The sequence below is a fragment of the Copadichromis virginalis genome, linkage group LG6 (genome assembly GCF_057382275.1).
Source record: "Copadichromis virginalis isolate Kocher_CV1m ecotype Utaka linkage group LG6, C_Virginalis_male_GT1.1, whole genome shotgun sequence".
NCBI classification, from domain to species: Eukaryota; Metazoa; Chordata; class Actinopteri; order Cichliformes; family Cichlidae; genus Copadichromis; species Copadichromis virginalis.
This window is the reverse complement of record NC_140623.1, coordinates 15218044-15235815: the sequence shown is the minus strand read 5'-3', so window position 1 is coordinate 15235815 and position 17772 is coordinate 15218044. Positions and strand designations below refer to the sequence as shown.

The following is a 17772-nucleotide window of genomic DNA, read 5'->3' as shown; positions in this document are numbered from 1 at the left end:
TTGTTGGTGACCATGTTTATCCCTTTAAGACCACAGTGTACAGATGTTCTAATGGCTGCTTCCAGCAGGATAACACATCATGTCACACAAGCTCAGACCTTTTCAAAGAGGTAGCGCTCTGTAGGTAGAGTGTTCCCCCCCATGTTGGAAGGTCGTGGATTCAAATTCACCAAACAACTACCCTGAGGTACCCTTGAGCAAAGTACCGTCTCTAAACACTGCTCCCTGGGCAGTGGATTGGTGCCCACTGCTTCACTGAGTGAATGGGTTAAATCAGGGGTGATTCTAGGATCAGAGCTTTGGGGGTGCTGAGCACCCAGAGAGCTGCCCATCCAGGCAAGGTAAACTTTACTCATCACGATGAGACGTCTTCCCCGTCTCTGTTAGTCCCTGCATCCCTAAATGCCTCCAGTTGTCCCGAGTTCCCTCTGACTGTCTAAATACTGAAACACTGATCCAACATTATCCTTTATTGATGGATCATTTGATCTTACACTTTTACCTGAATGTGGCTCCTTTTTTTGAAAAAACTTCCTCATATCCATTATGAACCTGGCTGTCTCTCTGTACACACACACACACACACACACACACACACACACACAACAGGAGTTATAAGGTTAATGGGCATCCAGTCAGTTAGCTAGTTAGTACCTTGGGTTCAATATCGGCACATGCACATATGACAATATAACCCGTTTCTCTCATTACATTTCAAACAGGACAGTGGTAACAACACCAGGCTACGGACAATGTTAAGTTTTAGATTTTAAATAGGCTGTATACATTTCAATGAGATCAACAGGACGGTCAAATGTTGCTGAATTTACTACAGAGCAAACATCCTCGGAAAACAAGTTTTCAACACTGCAGGTTACCTGGGTGTAATGTTTTTCAGCTAAAAAAGAAACATGGTGTGACTCCTACCTAACTATATAAAGAGTAACTGAAGGTTAAATGCAGCTAATATGTCCTGTTTTAAGCCAGGCACTTACACCTCCGCTCTGCTGCGTCTCAGCCACCATCGCTCTGGTAGCAAGAGCGCTAGAGCCAGAGCAGGGGAGAGCTGGAACAAACCATTTTGGGAGGGGGGGGGGGGGAGGTTATCTATACTTTTGTTGTTAAAATGTTCCATCTCAATTAAGTACTGTATACTTTTTATATTTTTAGTAGTGTGTCACACAAACAGCAAATATTTTCAAAAGAAGTAAGAAATCTTTGGGGGTGCTTCAGCAAAGCACCCCCAAAAAAACAAGTTTATTCATATAATTCTTGTATAAAAAAACAAGTTCACTTGTTTAAGATAATAATAATAATAATAATAAACCAGATTTACATCATGGATATCCAGCTGAGAAATTTGCAGCATCTGATTGATGCTGTGCCATGAATAATTAAGGTAGCTGTGAAAGAAAAAGCAGAACCAACCCAACATTAATGGGGTGTGCCTAATGAAATGGCCTCTGTTTTTCTCCAGAACAGAAGGCTCAAATGCATAACCTTCTTCCTGTAAGCCAACAGTGCTAACCACTGCACCACCCTGCAGAAATCCTAGAAATTATCTCTATGGACTTTTAAACTAGTGCGTACTTTTAAAACTCAATGTTGCACTTAAAAGGTGTTTATAACCCTCATTTGTGAAGTTGTGTGTAGCGCAAGATGACTAAAAAAAAGAGAGAGAGAGGTGGCGCATCATTGTTGAAAGCCCACTCACCACAACAAGGGTGGGTCATGGGGTGGGTATCTTGGCCCGTGAGTGGGAACGTGGGACAAGGCATACTTGGCAAACAAGACAAACTCAGACGGGACAAAGCACAGATAGAAACTAATGCTAACACAATATATCCATTGTTAATTTTTATTTTTATTTTGTACTATTTTTAAGAATAGACAACAGCAACAAAACAAAAAGTACAACTTAAAATTCGATTACATGATTAACATTGTATATAAACACTGTTAATGTCTAATATTGAAATGAATCTCCAGTCATACAATTTATTAACTGTATAGACATAAGCCATGTTTTAATAGATTGTTTAGAAGCCTTCTAATTAAATCACTCAGTTTGCATTGTCAAAGAAAACATAAATCAAGATAATGAGATAGAAACTACATGAACTGATGTTGCTGGTAGTATGTGAATGCCAGAGCAGGGTATTCTTTAAAGATGCTAAGTAAACTAAGTTACTAAGTCGTTGGTGGGAAGAGTGCTGCAGCGCCACTTTAAAAAGAAACAAACAAAAAAACAGAAAATCCCACAATCTTAAACCTTTAGTCTAATCAAAATACCAGAGAAAGTGATATGATTTTATCGGAAAAACATAAACAACACAGGCTGTTGGATATAAAAAGCTAACGCAGCAAAGTGTGACCCTTGTGCCCTCTTGGGACACAAACTTCAATACAAAAGCAGTAAATTTAGTTCAGTGTAATGAGTAATATCAAAAACTAACCACCTAGTATCCATCCATCATCTTCTTCCACTAATCCGGGGACGGCTCCTAGGGACAGCAGCCTAAGCAGAGAAGTCCAGATCTCCCTCTCCCTAGCCAAGAGATATAATCTCTCTTGGGTCACCCCCGGCGGGACGTGCCCAGAACACCTAACCCAGGAGCCGCCCAAAGGCATCTTTATCAGATGTCCAAACCACCTGAAGTAGCTCCTTTCGATGTGGAGGAGTAGCAGCTCTACTCTGAGCCCCTGCCTAAGGGAGAGGCCAGCCACCCTTTGGACAAAGCTCATTTCTGCCACTTGTATCTGTGATCTGGTTCTTTTAGTCACTACCCAAAGCTCGTGACCATAGGTGAGGGTAGGGACGTAGAGCAACCCGGAAATCAAGAGCTTCACTTTTTCACTCAGCTTTCTCTTCACCATGATGGACTGGTACAGCATCCGCATCACTCAACCTGCAGCCTGCATTAGCTTAGGAAACGGTCTTAACTTAAACTGCAACTATCCATCAGGGCCCTGTTGATGGTCAGTACAGTTTACTGAACAAGTTTCAAACAATCACAATTTTGGAGTTGGCACCTTCTCCTCCTGCGAGTGGGCCTACTCAGCTGTCAATCATAACATTGCTACCCAATTAAAAACATGACTTTTTCAACCCAAATCAGCTTTAAGAACTATGAATAACGACAGAAAGCATTCTTGGGAAAATTTAACTGAGGAGCACTGCCTTTATTTTGACTCTAGTCCCATCCACTAACATGGAGAGGGCAGTACTTATGAAACTATACTGCAGCCAGACAGCAGGTAGCCACAGAGACGCTTTGGCTTCATTTTTCTGGAGCTGTCAGGTCATCCATGTTTTCTACAGTCATTAGAAGCACATAAAGCAACTGAGATTTCAAACACCAAGAAACAAACAAAAAACACAACTTGGGGATTTTAATGAGGTCAAAACATTTTAATAAAAAAAAAAATCTTTTGTAAGAAGTCTTGTCCTCCAATTTGTTCAACTTCCATCACATTTCACTTTCGCAACAGCACACACACATTCGCTCACTGACAATGTGCTAGCTACTAAACCTTTGGAACAGAAACATGCTGACTGATCTGTCAGTATTATAAACATCTTATACAATCCAGTGTAACATGAACGCATAAAAGTCTGCTTCAACTTCAAGGACCACATTAGTAATTTCTCATTTTAGCCCATTAATCACAAATTTCCAGAGTTTCATAATTTACCAGGTAGCAATCAGATTTTATATCACGTTCAATAAGACAAATCAACCAGCATAACATTAACCTTACTTGGTTTGCCTGTTCAGAAATTTTCCGTTGCCTTTCTTGGAAATTATTCATCACAAAAAAAAAAAAAAAAGAGAGAGAGAAAAAAAAAGAAGAAAAAATATACCGGCATGAACTGAACCAACAATTGCCAAAAAGGAAGAAAAAACAATGATAATAGCGTATACGATTTCATGGTTAATGAGCTAAAATGTGCTGGCAGCATTCTCCAGAAAGACAGCCCTCAAAGGAGTGAAGAGTTTCACATTTAAGTCCTGAATAGCACACAGGGATGTGAGCAAAACAAACTGAGGAGAATTTATTACATAAAGCAAGAGTTAATCTATATTTACAAATGAATCAGAGGCAGATAATCTGCAGTTCCTCCTCTGCCAAAAAGAAATCACATCCCTGAGCACAGTTTGTGTATAGCAGTTCACGTCAGAGTCCTGCAGCTCTAGTTTGACCACAACAGCACAGCGTCGCTGCCCAGTTGTTCCCCGGCCCAGAGTCTGCAAAGACGTTCACATTTAATATTGAAGAGACCTCAGCTGCAGTCTTTCTGCATTACAGGAACAAGGGTACCGTGGAGAGCTGCAGAGACAGGAAGCATCAGAACAGCTGACATTTATGTTTCCTTGTAGCAGGATGCCAGTGTTAGCCGTTATCTTTACGTCCTAATCTCCTTGCAGCTTTGAGTTATGCCTCTGTTAATGCAGAGCCTTTCTCTCTGCCCTCTTCATCCTCCTCCCCATCTTTGTCTTTGTTCTTTTTGCGTTTCTTTTTCTTGTGCTTGTGCTTCTTGTGTTCTGCCTCTTTGTCCTGGCTGCTGCGTTTCTTGTGCTTTTTGTGCCTTTTAACTTTCTTGTGTTTCTTCTTCTTCTTGTCTGTCGTGGTGGTGGCTGAGCCGCTGTGGTTACTTGGGGTGGGGCTGTGGGAGCGCTGGCTGAGGGACAGACTGGCGCTGCCGCTTCGCCCTCTCTCAGGCTCAGAACCTTCGCCTTCGCTGTAGTCGGGCACGAAAGCTGCCTCGTCTGTCTCGCGGCCGAGGTCGGAGCACAAACGCTGTCTCCTGGGCTCGGGGGCCCGACTTTCCTCTCGCCCTCCTCCACCTCTGACTTCTGCTGCTCTCTCCTCCTTCCCTGGAGCTACTCGCCCTTCCTCTCTTCCTCCACCTCGCCGCTCCTCTTCTCTTGCAGAAGCTCTTCCTTCTTCTCTCACTCCTCTCCCCTCTTCCCTCACGATTTTAATTTTGGTTGATTTGTCCAAGTTTGTCTGGCCCGTCCTACCACCCTTACCCTCTTCCCTTGTGGCTCTTCCCTTCTTCTCCTCCTTCACTGCTCCTTTCCTCTCTTCTCTTGTAGCATCCCGGGTTTCAGTCCTAATTGGCTTAGGTGCTTCCTGCTGCAGCTCTCTACCTCGAGGCCTCTGCAGCACTGGGGAAGGCTCCTTGGTTACACTAAGCTCATTTTCCTGGCCTTCTTCGTCATCTTCCCTCTCCCACTTGGAGCGGGGAGGAGGCTGAATGAGCGGTTCCTCCCTGGCCGGGCTGAGCACCGGGCTCAAGCTCGGGCTGCGTGCACGGGTTTTTACGGGGCTCGGTGGAGGCTGTTCTGCAGGTTTCGAAGGCAAACTCTTCTGGTCTTTCTCCGAGTCCTGCTTTGTTTCATGAGACGACCTTTTGTAAGGAAAAACAAGTTTTTAGAAAAGCTTAAACATCTCAATACGAGCAGATACGACACCACAGTTTAGACAATAGTACAATTTTCTTTGGGAAACACTTTTCTATCAAACTTGAGCTGCAACAACAGTTTATACTTGCTTCACCTTAAATTTATTTTTATGTCCACAAAATTAAAAAAAAAATTGAATAACTATCAATAATTAGACCCTAATCCTAAGATATTTTGTGTCTAATGTATTTTTACAAAGAACAAAAACAAAAATTACACAACTACACAAGTCATTTAATTCAATGTGAGTTTCACTGTGCCACTGAACTCATTACTTTGCTTTGGCAACACTAAAATAATGAGTTTTCCTAGCCCTCCCAAATAAACAGCTTTAGACTGATTACGTTTTTCAAACTCCTCTTCTGTTGCTAATGAACCGCTGACAGAAACAGATAGAAACAATTTAAATTCTCGTGCCATCCTAATGGAAACAACTTAAAGATGCAAATATCAGACGCATAAAATGAAGAGTGGAACAAAGTAAATAAACTACATAACATTTTGAAGTGAAAATTAAAGGCTGTATAAGGAGAAAAAAAAGAAAAGGCACTCACTTAGTGGAGCTTGTAATGTGGCCTGTCAGAGCCTTTCGGCTGATCCTGGGTTTGCTCTTTACAGCAGCCTCCTGAACGTCTTTGACCGCTTACACAGAGGTGAGAGGAAAGAGGAAAGGTTCAATGAATGTGTAATTAGATAGCAAGACACAAAATCAAAGTTATCATTTCCTGCCATACACTCGACTCGTGCTTCAAATTACCTTCTCTGCGAGCAGCAGCTGGTTTCTCTCCAGAGGGAACGCTCCTCTCTGTTCTGTCCTTGGACGCACTCCTGGGTAATTAGAGAATATAATTACAACTATTAACAACTGTGTTTACAGACAGAACAAATGTATCATCGCGTCTTTCAGTCATGGATAAGGAGAAGCAGAAAAGCAAATGTAGTGACCTGTCAGGTTTAGCGGCTCTTTCTGAGCCCTCGCCCTTCTCCTTAGAAGATGCTCTTGGTTTCTCCTGATGGTCTGCCTGTCTCCTCGTGATGGCAGACTTCTCTCCGATCGTCATTTTATCCAGGCTGACAGATCTGCCTCCCCCGCTCGCGCCGCCTGAGTTTTTTCGTTCTGCCTTCGACGCCCTCTCACCCTCCGTGTCTCTCTCCGATGCAACCGCCACCTTTTGGGCGATTCTGTCCTTGTCTCGGTCTCTGTCTAAACCAGACCTCTCTCGCTCTCTGTCTAAACCAGACCTCTCTCGCTCTCTGTCTGAACCAGACCTCTCTCGCTCTCTGTCTGAACCAGACCTCTCTCGCTCTCTGTCTGAACCAGACCTCTCTCGCTCTCTGTCCACTCCAGAGCTTCTGTCCTGCTCTCTGTCTGAGATGTGCTGCCCCTCTCCGCCACTGCCAGGTCTCTCTCTGGAGACTCCCCTCTCCGCAGATGCAGAGCGCTCTTTTCTTCTAGCTACCTCTGCTGCACTACTGTGCCTGTCTGCTTCAGAAATGCTTGTGCCAGCTGATCGCTCTGAGATTGAGGCGTTCTTTTCGTGACCAGATGAAGTTTCATCCAAGGCCGCTGCCTCAGTGCTGCCTCTTCTCCCCATATCTCTGTTCAACTTGATTATTCTTACTGGCTTAACCTGCAGATGCAAAAACAAAATGTTCAAACGGAGTTAAATTAGGGGAAATCAGTAGGAAAAATACGTTTAACAAAAGTTTCTGAGGACCTACCTGAAGGTCCATTAGAGGTCTGATGGCTGCTCGATCCGTTTCACCCCGGCCAAGCTCGCGGCTCCCTGGATGCGGAAGGATACCAGGCCTGTCAGAGGAAGGTGGGAGTCTGTGGAGTGGGGGCTGATGAGGCAAATGCGAGTGGGACATGATATCCACTCCACCTCCTAGGCCATCTATTCTCCTCAGCTTTCCGGGAGGAGGTCCAAGTAAAGAGCGACCCTCCTCTCCCATCCTCCTCCGGTTGTCCACTGGGGATGAAGGTCGGGGGAGGAGTGGGAGACCGTGTTGATGGGGGTGAGGAAGGAGACCACCGCCCTGTGGAAGATTTTTTCTTCCCCGCATGTCATGGCTGGATCGGGGGCTGTCATGAAGCGGGGGATGAGGCAGAGGTTGGTTATGGGAGGACTGTGGAGGGGTCTTCACAAGTGAAGGCCTCACAACGGAGCTCTTACCCTTTTCTTTTTTAGAGGTAGTCGAGTTGTGGGTGTCTTCTGGTTTGGCTTTAACACTCTTTAAAGGTTTAACAGCTGAGGAGGAAGAGGAAGATGATGAGGGGTCTTTCTTTTTTGCCAAAACTCCTTCTCCGGTCTTTTTCTTCATTTTGTCCGGCTTTACCTTGACCGGCTCCGTCTTTGCTTTAGGCTTTACTTTCTGAACTTTGTCCTTCTTCGTTTTTTCAGATTGAGTTTTTGATGCAGACTTGGTTGAAGATTTAACAGATGAAGCAGTGCTCTTAGAGGGCGGGGCTTTAGATGACGCAGTGTTAACAGCAGGCCTTGAAGAGATGGGAGGTGTTTTTGTGTGTGACGGTACATTGTCCATGGGTTCGTCTCTGACCGGAGTGGCATCGCCTCTGTCCACCGGCTGTTGCGACGCCTCTGGTTCTTCTCCAGCTTTCTTCTTTTTTATCTTCTTTGTTTTCAGGACTTTAGTGCTGGACTTTGTCCCTGACGAGGAAGAGGACGGGGGATGGTGAGGTGGACCAGCTCTCTCCTCTCTCCCTCTTCTCCCTCTCCCCTGGGGTGAGTAATCTCTGGATAAAGGGGACAATCTGTCCCTCTCTCTGTCTCTGCTGCCATGACCTCTGTGATGCAGTGAAGGGTGTTGGCTATCGTATTCTTTGTAGTATTTGTTGTACCAGTCTACATACTCCTTTTCCCACTGGCGCCTTTCCCTTTCAAAGCGCTCGGGGCCTGCGGGACTCGGACCCTTCAGTTCATATGGTGGTAGCTCGCGTGGAGGTAGCTTTCGTCCGCCAGGGCTGCGGCTCCGGTATGCCCCAGGGGAGCGAGATCGTGACCTAGACCTGTAAGGCCCTTCTGGCCCCTCCCAGCCTCCTCCCCGGTAGGAGGGAGGAGATCGTGGTGAGCCAGAGCGACGGTACCCATAAGACCTCGAACGAGATCGGGACCTTGACCGTGAGCGTCCATAACTGCGTCCGTTACGTCTGGAATAAGGCGAGCGAGGATAGGACCTGCCATGGGATCGTGAACGAGAGCGGGATCGGCTCGGTGAATAAGAGTAAGACCTGGATCTGGATCTAGATCTTGATCTGGACCGAGAGCGCGAGTAAGGAGAGCGGCTAAATGGAGATCGACTGAATGACCTGGACCTGGAAGAAGAGAGTCGGGCAGGAAAAAGAAGGAATGAACAGAGTGAATGAAGGGTTGAAAGAAGGATTACGCAAAAATGCAACAAATGCCTTTAAAAGCTTTGTGCATAAACAAGTTTCGTTATGTAATAAATACCTGGAGTAAGATCGCTTTCTTCTCTTTGGTGCATTTCGGTATTTCATTAGCTCTTTGTGGAAGTCTTTAGTGAACTCATCCAGCTTGGAGGTAACCCTATGTAAACAAAATTAAACACTCAGAAACATTCCAGGTTGTCTCTTGTGGTGAAACTCCAAAATAAAATAACTGTTCACAATTGCAATCCTGAGTTATGTCTGGTGCTACATGGTTTTCACATGTGCCACCACAGTCTGTCGTTAGACCCCTAAAACAAAAAGAACCCACTCACTTGTCCTGTCTGTGATGCCTTGGCCTGTAGAAGTCTTCCTTACAGAGAGGTGGCTGTGGGAGGGTGGGTGGAAGAGGGACTAGAGGGGGCTGGGTACCAGGGGGAACCCAGGGGGGGTTGAGAACTGTTGGTCCAGGGGGATAAACAGGCTGGGGCTGGTAACTCATAGCAGGAGGAGGAATAAGGCCAGGACCAGCACTGTATGGAGGAGGGTAAGCCTGAGGTGGAGGTGGATACAGGGCTGGAGATGGGTACACCTGAGGACTAGGTACAGGAGGTGGAGCTGTGTGCAGGCGACTGGAGGGGTGCTCTCCTCTACTTCGGTACCTGTAAAGATGTACACAAAAGACTTTACAGAACTGATGTTACATCACAAACACTTCACAGTTCATAGTGCATAAGCAAGATTTACCAGTGTCTGCCACCTCCGCCTGCTGCTGCTGGTGCTGCTACTGCTCCTACTCTGTGAGAGTGATTTGTCCGTGAATGGTGACCTAAAAGAGCAGAGAGCAGGCAGGCTGTTAGTTGCCAAATGTCTTCCCTTTAAGCTCATCAGATCTGCTTAAATGAATAAATTGATCTTCTGACCTGACTGATGAGATGGTCTTGTAGGTGGCAGTTGGCCAATCACTGGTAAAGTGTAGCTCTGTGGGAGAAATTATGGGGTTTTTTTAAAAAGAGAGAGCGAAAGAGAAAAAAGGTTAACATGATGAAAAACCTATGTTTTGGTGCTCTAACTAACATAACCTCGCAAACAAGTCACTATTCAGGAAGGACCCACCTGTGAGCCACTTTCTGAGGGTCCTGATGAATCAGTTGTCCCTTTAGGTTCTGGACGCGTCTCCCTGAAACACAAATAGAGACAGTGTCTGGCAAGAAAGGCTTCTTTGAACTGAATTTTTCATGGAATATCTCAGTGTAAACTTACCCTGGTGGGGGTGGTTCACCCTGGTCGGTGGAGTTGGTCGAGTGCATAGGAGAACGGCGATCAACAGCCGGTGCAGGGACTGGCGAAGCTTCTTTTTCCTCGACAATAGAAGCAGCAGCAGGGGAAGGAGAAGCAGGCGGTGGAGTAGACGCAGCAGGTGGTGCAGGAGAAGGAATAGAAGGAGCAGGTGCAGTAGGTGGGGCCTGTGTTTGAGGGGCCGTGGTGGTTGGTACATTTGTAGGAGGTGGTTGAGTGACATTGGCCAGCAGCGGGTCCTGCTGTCTCGAGTGCAGAGGCCTGACCAGCTGTGGCCGCGGTGGAGGCGGAGCTGTGTGTTGGGCCTGCTTGCGCCCATGTTTGGTGTATCCTGTCTCATTCTTAAAGTTGTTTACAGCCTACATAAGAAGGCAAACACATAATCCAGCACTTACAAAAACAGTCAAATTAAACTAATACCACATCAGACTGCAAACGTTTGAAAGCACTACCTGTCGAAGAAACTTGTTGGCAATGAGATTATCAGGTGACACATCTGACTGTTTGCACGTGAAGCAGATGTGCTCCTCTGAGTCCAACAGGGCAGTCCTAATACCTGAAAACAGACGGATCTTATTTAGACAAAAGCTCACGCACACACACACAAAAAAAAAAAAAAATCACTTAAAATCTTTTTTTATCGTCTACATTTGAGAACTCACAGTCATCGCAGTAGCTGTTTCCACAGCAAGGTATGACTACGGCATCTGTCATCAGGTCATTGCAGATCGGACACAGGAGCTCGTCAGGGATTGGATCGTTTTCATCCTCAGATGACGACTGTTCATGTGGAACAAATGGAGGGCGCTCCTTCTTTCCCTGTGCGTATGCTTCCCTGTTAACAAAACAAATGCACCAGCAATATGGATAATTACCAACTAAGACATAACTTAATGTGCTATAAAGTGTTTATGAAAAACGCCATGTGTAGGCGTATGTCAGTGATTGGCACGTACGCATCTATAGCAGGTATGGCGTATTCTCCTGTGCTGGTTAACATGGCTCCCTTGGCACCTGGCTCTGCTTTCACCATGAAGCTCTGTGGTATCCCCTTACTAATTCGTACTGGCTTGGGACCCTCCACACTTTTATCCTGAACCTCAAAATGTAAAAAGGCAAAAAAAGAAAACCCAAAACAACAAAAATTAACATTAACCAAAACATGACGGTTACTTTTTTAGACGTTACACAACAATGTTGTAAAATATAGCAACACAGACAAAGATCAAACAATACTGTTAATTACCATTAGCATGGGGCACTGTCGAATGTAGTGACCGGCCTTTCCACAACGAAAGCAGGTGTAGTGAGCAGGTGGAGGTCCGACTGCCTTCTTGGAGTAACTGGAGGCACAAGTTACAGAGTTAAACACACGCCCAGCTAGACAATGAATTGAAATACACATTACATGCTTCATTTTGAATTTAATTAGATGCTCAAGTGTGGCGATTGTATACTAACTGTATTGGATCATATTCGTGATTCGACTGAGTCATCATGGCTTTAATCTTGTCCTCCTCGGATGCATTTGCGTCAACCAGGTTAGCAGTCTAAAACATTGATTTAGAAGAGATATAAGAATCAGAACAATGTCAACCCCTCAAGAAAAAACCAAAAAAAACAACCCATCTTTTTAGCTTTTCTGGCGTTACAGCAAGCATACACAGAAACAGTACCTTCGCAAGTTGGGCGAACGACAATGAAGGAGAAGAGTCCGTCTGCAGGAGAATCAGAGCACATATATTAAAAGGTATTAACATGATAGATTTTAGACACACTGGAAGACAAGAGCCCCGACAGTTCCCCACCACATCTGTGACCAATCCCTTAGAGCCTCCGTTTGTTTCTTCAAACAAAATTAGCACCTCTGTTTAGCCTCCAAAGTGCCTGACAAAGGTAATGCACGAGTAGCAATTAACAAAAGAAATAAAAAAAAAATCAACACGTGGATTACAAGTGGTGCGTGCCGTTTTAAGTCCAACTCCTCTAAATAGTCAGCAAATCTAGAAGGAAAAAAAACTAATACTCTGAAAGCCTCTAAGCTTGTGTCTTTTCAGAGATTTTTTACATGGATGAGATCTTTGGGGGGGGAATAGAGTAAAATACAAATACCCAAAAAACACACAGCGATGTGATGCAAACTCCATACTGAATGTATTATCTACTGCCTTTGCAAAGCAACAAAAGTATTACAGCACCAAAAAAATTTAAATGAGATTGTGCGCTTTAGTCGCATGTTTAAGAACTCATGACGAGACAGAAAATTGTAAAAACATCTACTTTTGCTGTTCTTTAGCATATGCAAGTCTTCCGAGCCTTTAACTATGGTAATGTCCAAGAGCTTCTGCTTAAACACATCACGCCTCCTTAAGTATTTGGGGCTTATCAGCAAATACTACCAACACATCCCTCTAAATCCTATATCCAAAGCTTCTTCTGCAGTGGGTAGCAGAGGGCAATTTTCTCAAAGGAATACTTGACATTTAATTTAAGTATGCAGTTTCCCCTCACTAGGGCACAGTGATTTAAGCTTGTCAAACGAAGTTGTCACAAATATTCAAAACTCATCAAAAAGTTCAAGAATGCTTTCTGTAAACTAATGAGCTAGCAAGGAGCAGAGCCAACCTATTAAAAAAAAAAAATGCAGACACAGGAAGCTGTCAAGTATGTAGAGCTGATAAGGCACAAGTGTAGAGATCTTTCTGTTGAGGGGGTGGGTGAAATAAAAAATGCCTGGTGGAAGGAAAATGAAGTAACCGCTGTTGTCACTTATTCTCTTAACCTGTTCCCTTTAACAGCCCTACAACACCACCAACGTCACGACAGAAAGCGGAGGAGGGATGGTTCTGTCAAGAGTGGACAAAGGGTCACATTTTACACCCACATAAAAAATTTGATCTCTCTTCTTTTTTTAAGTAATAAAGGCTAAATGTTAGTAAACAAAAAAAGCCAGCAGGGTGGGATATCCATCATGATAAGCAGGCTCAGAGGAAACACTGGGTATTGCAGAAAGCTGTGGAGGGAACACACAGGGATCTGGTGCAAGCGGTTCTGACACTGAACCACTCAACAACTTTATTGACAGGGTCTGCAGCTTACAGCTTACAGGACACACTACACCAGCATACTTTGCACTGCAGCAACCATGGAAGGATATTTACTGATACTGTGTCTTAGCACAGTGTGGTCTAGCTTCGTAATGATCCCCCCCAAAAAACCACAGTTTTGTAAAAAACAAACAAAAAAACAAACAAAAACACACTTTGAACTGGTTTCCTTGCACAAGAGGCACTGAGGAATCTGGCTAGATTCAGTGTATCTCAGCACAGCAATGTAAATGCGAGCCTTCAAAGTTTAAGGGTTATGTGCAGTCCATATTCAGTGCAGAACAGAACATCTTCATGATTAAATTGTACAGGACAAAATAAATGACAGAAGTTTTGACTTAACAAAATATCTGAGAATGTGTATGTTTAGCAGGTTAAGCTCATAAAATGAATAAGAGTCAGTGGCAAATCTATTCCACTCATTATGTAAGATAAGTTTATATAAATTAATCACACTTTCCTTCTTTGGGTTTATAAACCACAGAAAATATTTTCACAGAAAATAAATGACAATGTATTATGAATACAAAAATACCATACTTCCTTTTACAAACCCCTTCAAAACATTTGCCTGGCATAAATCAGGCTACATAACCATTTCATTATGAAATACAGTCATTAACAGTTTAAATTGCTTGCCATGTTAATTATCAACAGTTTCAGTTCAGAGCATTACAAAAACATGGTGGCTAGTCTGTTGTTTCTCTTAGCGGCCTCATCTCATTCACACAGTGTACTTTTAATTTGTTCATTTCAAAATAAAAAAAAAAAAAGGCAGACAACCTGGGTTTTTAGAGAGAAACAACAAACTACTTTAACCTTAGTGACTCCAGGAAACCCTCAAAAAAAGACATCAAATAACACACAGAGGTCGAGAGCTCAACACAAATGTAGCCAACACACAGTGAACAGAAGATACAACTTTATCATTGTTGACAGGATGTTCTTGAGAAAGGTGACTAAAGCCAGAAAGAAGGGGGCGAGAGAGAGACAGAGGGGTGAGGAAGGAGAGTGTGTTGTTTTTGGGTTTTGTTTTACATACGGGTCTAGGAGGTCCCACCACAGCTGTGTCAGAACGATCTCTGCGGAAAACAGAAAAAAAGTAGTAAGCTACTGGCACAAAAGGAACAAACATAACCTAGAGATTTCTCTATCATTTAAAATCCACTGGTGACTACACTGTAATCATGACTCAGGCTGCAACGTTAGATTTTATGTATACATACACAATGAACGTCCTGCCAGCAGGTTTTACTCCACCAATCGGGGTGCGGCGGACGATCACAGACGAGTGTTTTGGGATGTGGGCTTCATCGTCTGTGTATTCTGTGAAACACCACACAGAACAGAAATCCAATGAGTTTACAAAATATTTATGAAATACAGAAAAATCCCAGTATTTACAGCTTATGCGATCCCAGGGCTTCAACTAAGGCTGAATAGCTGTGACAGTTAAAATAAGCACTAAATAATGACAAAGCCTTTATAAAAATAGACATTAAAAGCTCGTTCTCAAATATTAGATTGGAGGTTCAGTGTACATGAAACTGCTTGGGACAAATAAAGTAAATCCTAGAATGTCAAACTGTTTTAAAGAAATTATTAGAGGCATGTTGTAGATCCCAATGGATTTGTACATATTCTAGCCCTGTTTGTGTTTTCCCAGCAAAAGCCCTATACGTAGATATCATGCGCTGCCTCTTCCCAAAGTATCTGATTATGCTTCTCCCATAATGTAAAGAGTCAGCTCATGGCGTACCTTCTCGAGTCTGCGCATTGGTGATCTGCAGGTCGCAGTCTGTGGCCTTGAGCCGTTCCCGGGCCATAATCTGCCTTTTAAGCTCGCTGAGAGTGATATGCAGCCCATCGAAAGTGACTGTATTATAGTCCAGTTTGGAAGAAAACTTATAGTGAACACACGACATTTTTTTTTGTTTTGTTTGGATTTCTCTCTCTCTTTTTTTTTTTTAAACAAGTCTAAGCACTTATCAAGTTAAGAACAAAGAAAAAAAAACACAGGCCTGGTATAACAAAATGAAAGCGTCAACACTGAACACAGGAGGCTAAATCTGGTGACTTTAATGGGTAAACCTTCTGTATTATTCGCTGAAACACTGGACAAAGAAAGGACTAATATGGGGAAAAGGTTGAGCTCGCAGATGACGACACAGTCATTATTACTGGAAATGAAAAATAATCGAGCAGCGAGGCCAAAGCGCCAAGGAGCGGCGCCGTGTGCCTCTTCAGTTCTTTAAAGTCCAAGAAAATACAACAAGGTGCCACCAAATCCAAAAGAGTCCATGCAGCACAGTGTGAATATGTTACATGGGTAAATGAGGTCAAGTCCGTCGTGAATTGTCCTTGCTGGAAAACCCGGTCCGCCGCACTGCAGCTAGCAGCGGGCCTGGGGCTTCCCCAGTCCTCGCGGTAGTGTTTTGCCTTTTCGGTACAGTTTGTAATTTATAGAAACAAAACACCACCGAGCTCCACAAAAAGTCCACAAAACTGCGTGAAATGCTCCACGGCCAGTCCACAGGAGTCACACTACTGTTTAGACCCCTCCGAAAAGGTTAATCTTAAATCGAAATGTTCCGTGTAAATGTTAAGCTAATGTCAAGGCTAACATGCGACACCTCGAGATTAGCTAACGCAACTCAACACAACATGAAAGCAGGCCTAACAAAAGCTAACGGCTAACGCTGCTATTGCTGACAATGGTGTCACGCTAAACTTTGGGGCAAAAATCCACCGTCTGCAGTCAGGACGAAAAGGTTCCTCTTCACTCCACGGTTATGTCCCACCACAGAAAATAAAGTTTTGAATCCGGATGATTCTTCAGTGTAAATCCATTAAATCCATGTCGCTGATCCCAGACGATCGTCTCCTCGCTGTTTCATCAAAATGGCGCTGGACGGAACCGGATGTCGCCAGTGTCTGCTTCTTCTTTGAGGCAATGAAAAGTGGCAGCTGCGGCGTTGCATTTTACTGCCACCCTCAGCTTTTATTGCTCAAAAAAGTTAACTGAGTGAAACCCCACAATATCTGTGCACTAATCATTTAATTTTCGTAATATTGCGCTATTTCACAAGAGCCTGTCGTCTCAAGACACTTTATATTTTAAGATAAAGAAAGACACCAAAAATAATATATAAAACCCCAAAACAACAACAATCACACTACCCCCTATGAACAAACACTTGGACAGTGGAAAGGAAAAAGTCAATTTAACAGGAAGAAATCTCTGGCCGAATCGGTCACCTGAGTTAGGAGTGAGGGGAGGAAGACGGGACAATAAAGATGGCTGGATGCTGGGCAACTGGTATTTGTAGATGGATGGATTTTGTGTTTTAAATTGTAACTTTAACTGATTGTTAGTTCATGGCAATTATACATTAGTGCACTAAAGTTTTATTGATAATTAATATACATTTTGGTTATATTACATGTATTTAAATTCATTTTAAACCAATGTCATTTAAAACAAAATAACCATTTCATATGTGTATGGAAACCTGTTTCAGTCACTAAAAAAAGTCACACCCTTACACTGTACAATTAATTTGTTAGAAATAATATTAAATAATGTAATATGAACTTGAAACTCTTTACCACTTTACCATCCATCCTCTCGAGAATCAGTTGTTTTTGTCTTTATTGTATAAAACTGTATTGTTTTATACAATATATTCTATGCAGCAAGGAGATGTTTCAGAGATTTCTTTTAAAGTTTGTACCTCTAATTTTAAGATACCTTGCTTGACATTTTGCAAAAATAACCCTTTAATTTAGATTTACCTTTGCCTGGGAATTTTTTTTTAATTTATTCATTGTATTTGTTTTGTTTCTTCAGTGGTGGAAAAATATCAGATCCTGATGACTTTAAGCAGTACCTTTATTTTGCTGATTCATCCCATTTCCTGTAAAACACAGTAGAAATGTTTTTGTGCTTCAGGTCTTCATAAATAACCAATGATGTCCTGATACGAATGCTAGTGTTAAAGAGGAAAGGCCAGTGGTGACATTTTTGGGATGTTGTTGTAAAGTCTGAAGGAAACTGAAACATATTACACATACCTCACAGCAAGTTGTGATCTTAATATAGTAGTGACTGAAAGTTCCCATTTCAATGAGAGAAAAGCAACGGCTTCACAAAGCTTGCTGCTCTATTTATAACCCATTCTTTAATTAAGAGCCTCGAGTGCACCTCCTCAGAGAAAAGTAGTAGGAAAAAAAAAAGTTGGTTCGTCAGTTCTTTTGATATGCCAAACATTTTAGTGACTTTTAGCGCATTCCTTTGGTTTTACAGATTGTGATCAAACTTGTTGTTTCGTTTAATTTAATCAGCAGACAAAACCAACCAATCCAGCTATAATATTAAGCCTACTCGGCTCTCACTTCAACAGTTATATATAAAAATTGGTCTGCTGAAATTTTCAATAGATTCTTGTCCATTCTTGACTCTTGACCTTTTTTACCATGATTTCTG

At 43.1% G+C, this 17772-nt stretch overlaps 1 protein-coding gene across 2 annotated transcripts; it reads right to left on the bottom strand.

The window, feature by feature from the left end:
- Positions 1 to 3158: 3158 nt before the first annotated feature.
- Positions 3159 to 16222, bottom strand: LOC146707502 (uncharacterized). 2 transcript variants are annotated; one of them, XM_085458869.1, is made up of 20 exons: positions 15046 to 16222; positions 14513 to 14612; positions 14329 to 14368; positions 11856 to 11897; positions 11641 to 11729; positions 11426 to 11522; positions 11136 to 11278; positions 10842 to 11014; positions 10632 to 10735; positions 10144 to 10538; positions 9997 to 10060; positions 9804 to 9861; positions 9628 to 9709; positions 9216 to 9542; positions 8945 to 9040; positions 7194 to 8808; positions 6417 to 7102; positions 6229 to 6299; positions 6026 to 6113; positions 3159 to 5416 (listed from the first exon to the last, which is right to left on the bottom strand). In XM_085458869.1, the coding sequence occupies exons 1-20, from the start codon at positions 15209 to 15211 to the stop codon at positions 4438 to 4440; spliced, it is 5415 nt and encodes a 1804-aa protein (XP_085314995.1). In that variant the 5' UTR covers positions 15212 to 16222; the 3' UTR covers positions 3159 to 4437. The 2 variants fall into 2 exon arrangements, with proteins under 2 accessions (XP_085314995.1, XP_085314996.1); XM_085458870.1 differs by having other exon boundaries at positions 11136 to 11272.
- Positions 16223 to 17772: the final 1550 nt, after the last annotated feature.

Bases quoted from the DNA above. Each gene is read 5' to 3' on its own strand.
- LOC146707502 (XM_085458869.1), bottom strand. From the start codon at position 15,211: ATGTCGTGTGTTCACTATAAGTTTTCTTCCAAACTGGACTATAATACA. The intron at 14,369-14,512 runs GTATGTATACAT...TGTTTTCCGCAG, and splicing joins GCTGGCAGGACGTTCATTGT to AGATCGTTCTGACACAGCTG. The intron at 6,114-6,228 runs GTAATTTGAAGC...CCTCTGTGTAAG, and splicing joins AGCTGCTGCTCGCAGAGAAG to CGGTCAAAGACGTTCAGGAG.